Source organism: Pteropus vampyrus, unplaced genomic scaffold (genome assembly GCF_000151845.1).
Source record: "Pteropus vampyrus isolate Shadow unplaced genomic scaffold, Pvam_2.0 Scaffold145, whole genome shotgun sequence".
Taxonomy (NCBI): domain Eukaryota; kingdom Metazoa; phylum Chordata; class Mammalia; order Chiroptera; family Pteropodidae; genus Pteropus; species Pteropus vampyrus.
In genome coordinates, this window is record NW_011888926.1 from 409,882 (window position 1) to 412,698 (window position 2,817).

The 2,817-nt window shown below is 55.4% G+C and overlaps 1 protein-coding gene and 1 pseudogene across 1 annotated transcript in view; one reads left to right on the forward strand and one right to left on the reverse strand.

Moving 5' to 3' along the window:
• SCUBE1 (signal peptide, CUB domain and EGF like domain containing 1) overlaps nt 1–2,817 on the forward strand; it is a 126,495-nt gene continuing 123,678 nt past the window's right edge. Inside the window, exons 1-2 of the mRNA XM_023535896.1 lie at nt 1–22; nt 2,276–2,407. Of these exons, the coding sequence (XP_023391664.1) occupies nt 1–22; nt 2,276–2,407 (154 nt within the window). The remainder of the gene's footprint in view (nt 23–2,275; nt 2,408–2,817) is intronic.
• LOC111745075 lies at nt 938–1,056 on the reverse strand (annotated as a pseudogene).

The window sequence follows — 2,817 nt, forward strand, 5'->3', positions numbered from 1 at the left end:
ATGGGGGGGGCTGGGCTGCCCTGCGGAAGAAGCCCCCAGCCCAGAGAGAGAGCCCACGGGAACAAATGGTCATCTGCCCTCTCCCAGGCCCCACCTAAAGACATATTTGGAAGGCGTCCTGGGAGGTGCCCCCACTGCCCTTCGCCTAACATTCATTCACTTCTATCCTCATGAGGACACCTACCTAGGTAGGGGGCGAAAGGGGCTCCAGAGCCCCTCATTCCTGTGCCCTGACCCTTGAGAAGTGGGAAGAGCCTAACCTGCGGTCCGTTTCCCCTGCGGGTCCCGTCTCAGTCCTCCTCCCTGGAAGGATGCAGATTGGCCCCCTCTGGCCTCTGGCTTCCTGCCTTTGAGGCTGTGCCACCCCTGCACAGGGGTCCCTCTGTCATCACTTCCTCAGAAGGGGATGTTCTGCTGGGCCAATGTTCCTGCAGACCCCCGGGCACGCGATGACTGGCTCTGGCCTCCTGCCCCCCCCCCCCCCCCCCCCCCCCCCGTTCCACCTTCCTTTGGGCAGCTGTAGGGGATGAACTACTGACCTGAGCAGAAATGATCACCTTGAAAAGTGATGCCACCTGCCGTGTGTATGGGTGTGCATGCATGTGTGTGCATGCATGTGTGTGTGCATGCGTGTGTGTGTGTGCGTGTGTGTGCGTGTGTGTGTGTGCACGCAGGGAGGTGATTCTGTGTTTCTTTTTAATGCCTCTCTTCCTTTGGGGGACTAGGGCAAGTAGGGAGGAGTCCCCGGGCCAGCAGTGGTTCTCTTAGAGAGGCCCCCCCCATGCAAGCTTAGAACCCCAATGCCAGCCAAGGAAGTAATTCAGAGTAGACATTTTATTTTTATTTTTTTATTTTTTTTAGGCGAGGCAACCCTTGGTTGACCTCACAGATTGCAAGGACCTTGTCAGCTTACGATCCCTTATTTTTTTATTTTTTTCGCCTATAGCACCTGGTCTTCCTAGGTGGTCTCCCATCCAAGTACTAACCAGGCCTGACCCTGCTTAGCTTCCAAGATCAGACGGGATTGGGCTTACTCAGGGCGGCATGGCCATAGACTAAGAGCGGACATTCTTGAGGACCAGCCTAGGGGGAGGCCAGAGGCATGAAGAGAAGAGGACATTCTAGGACTTTCCCAGGCTCGCCCCTGGGTGACTGTGGCTGCAGAGAGTTCCTTGCGCTGCCTTTCTGGGTCCTTCTATCTGTCTGTGGTCCATCTGTAAGTCATTCATAGCTAGCTGGAAGTAACGTAGTACATAGACGAGCTCTGAACCTGAGCTCCAGTTTCTGCCACAAATGAGCTACCGAACTACAACAAACCTCCCTGGACCTGTTTCCCCATCTGTAACCTAGATTATAGCTAAGGTTCTTCTGGTTCTGCTGTCCTGTGCCCCTAGGGTCCTCTCCCTGTCTGAGGGGTGTGTGTGTGTGTGTGTGTGTGTGTTGGGGTGTATGCACAGATACACAAATCTATTTTGCATTATTTTGCCCAAAAGCTGTTCGAGACCGAAGGCGTGTGTGTGTGTTGGGGGTGGGAGGTGGGGAGTGCCAGGAGCCCTCAAAACTTAGACTGAACTTGGCTTTGTAAGTTGGACTATGAGAACCAGTTTCGCACCTAGGAAAGAGGGTGGGAGGAGATCAGACCCACGGGTGAGCCAGTTGGCCCAGCTGAGGGGAGGGTTTCACTGCTAGGACGCGCCAGGCTGAGGATGTGGAAGCCACATGAAAAATCCTGTATTTCCACAGCCTAGGGGCTGGGCGGGGTCCCACGTTCAGGTCACCTGCATGGGCCTCCTGGCTTGGCCTCTGCTCATGGGTCCATACTAGCCTTAGTTTCCCCATCTGTAACCCCAAAGGGATAGATTTAAATTTCTTCACACCTAGGATCTAAATTCTAGAATAAGGGGAGTTCGGGGCGGGGGAGCGGGGTGTTGGAGCGATGCTTGTGGGGCGAGCATGACGCACAGAGAAAGAGTTTTTCCTGCTGTGCTCCTGAGCCCGTTTCCCCATCTTTTTAGTGGGCATAGTAGATGGACTTAATGGGTTGTCGTGAAAATAAGTGAGCCCCAGCATTTTGGTAGCCTGTCACAGAGTGGCTGCCCTGAAGATGCTACCAGTTGCTACTTGTCACACCAGATTGTTACGTGACAGCCGTGACGGTTAATCACCCTGATGATGGATGGAAAGGCAGGAGGCAGAAGGTGCTCTTTGCCCCACTGTCCGATGCCTGCTTCCCAGGCCACACCTCACCAGCGTTTCCCCTACGCCCCCCACACAGGGCCAGTCGACGTGGACGAGTGCTCGGAGGGCACGGACGACTGCCACATCGACGCCATCTGCCAGAACACACCCAAGTCCTACAAATGCCTGTGCAAGCCAGGCTACAAGGGGGAAGGCAGGCAGTGTGAAGGTGAGCCCAGCCCAGCCCTCCTGGCCAGACCCTGTGGCTGCCGTGGCTGCTGGAGGTGGCCGCTGCCTGCCACGTGTAGTGCCAGCAGGGGCTGAGCCTCCCTTCCCCCACCCCACGCGTGCCACAGCACAGGCCTCTCTCGGCCTCTGGACAGAAGCTGCGGGCTTCCTGGGAGCCTGGGCCACTTCCCTAGGGATGGAATTTGAAGTCACGGGGTGCCCAACTCCCCACGTTTGAAACTTTTTTGTTGTTTTTTTTTAAGAAATTGAGATGAAGCATTAAATGACATATTTGTCCTTCTGTCCCTGACCGGATGGATGTGTGTGGGGTAAAGGCCTGGGATGACATCCCCAAGGTCCCTAACTTCAAAGCTGAAACCACCCTGTGTGGCCTGTCGCTTCTAAAAGACT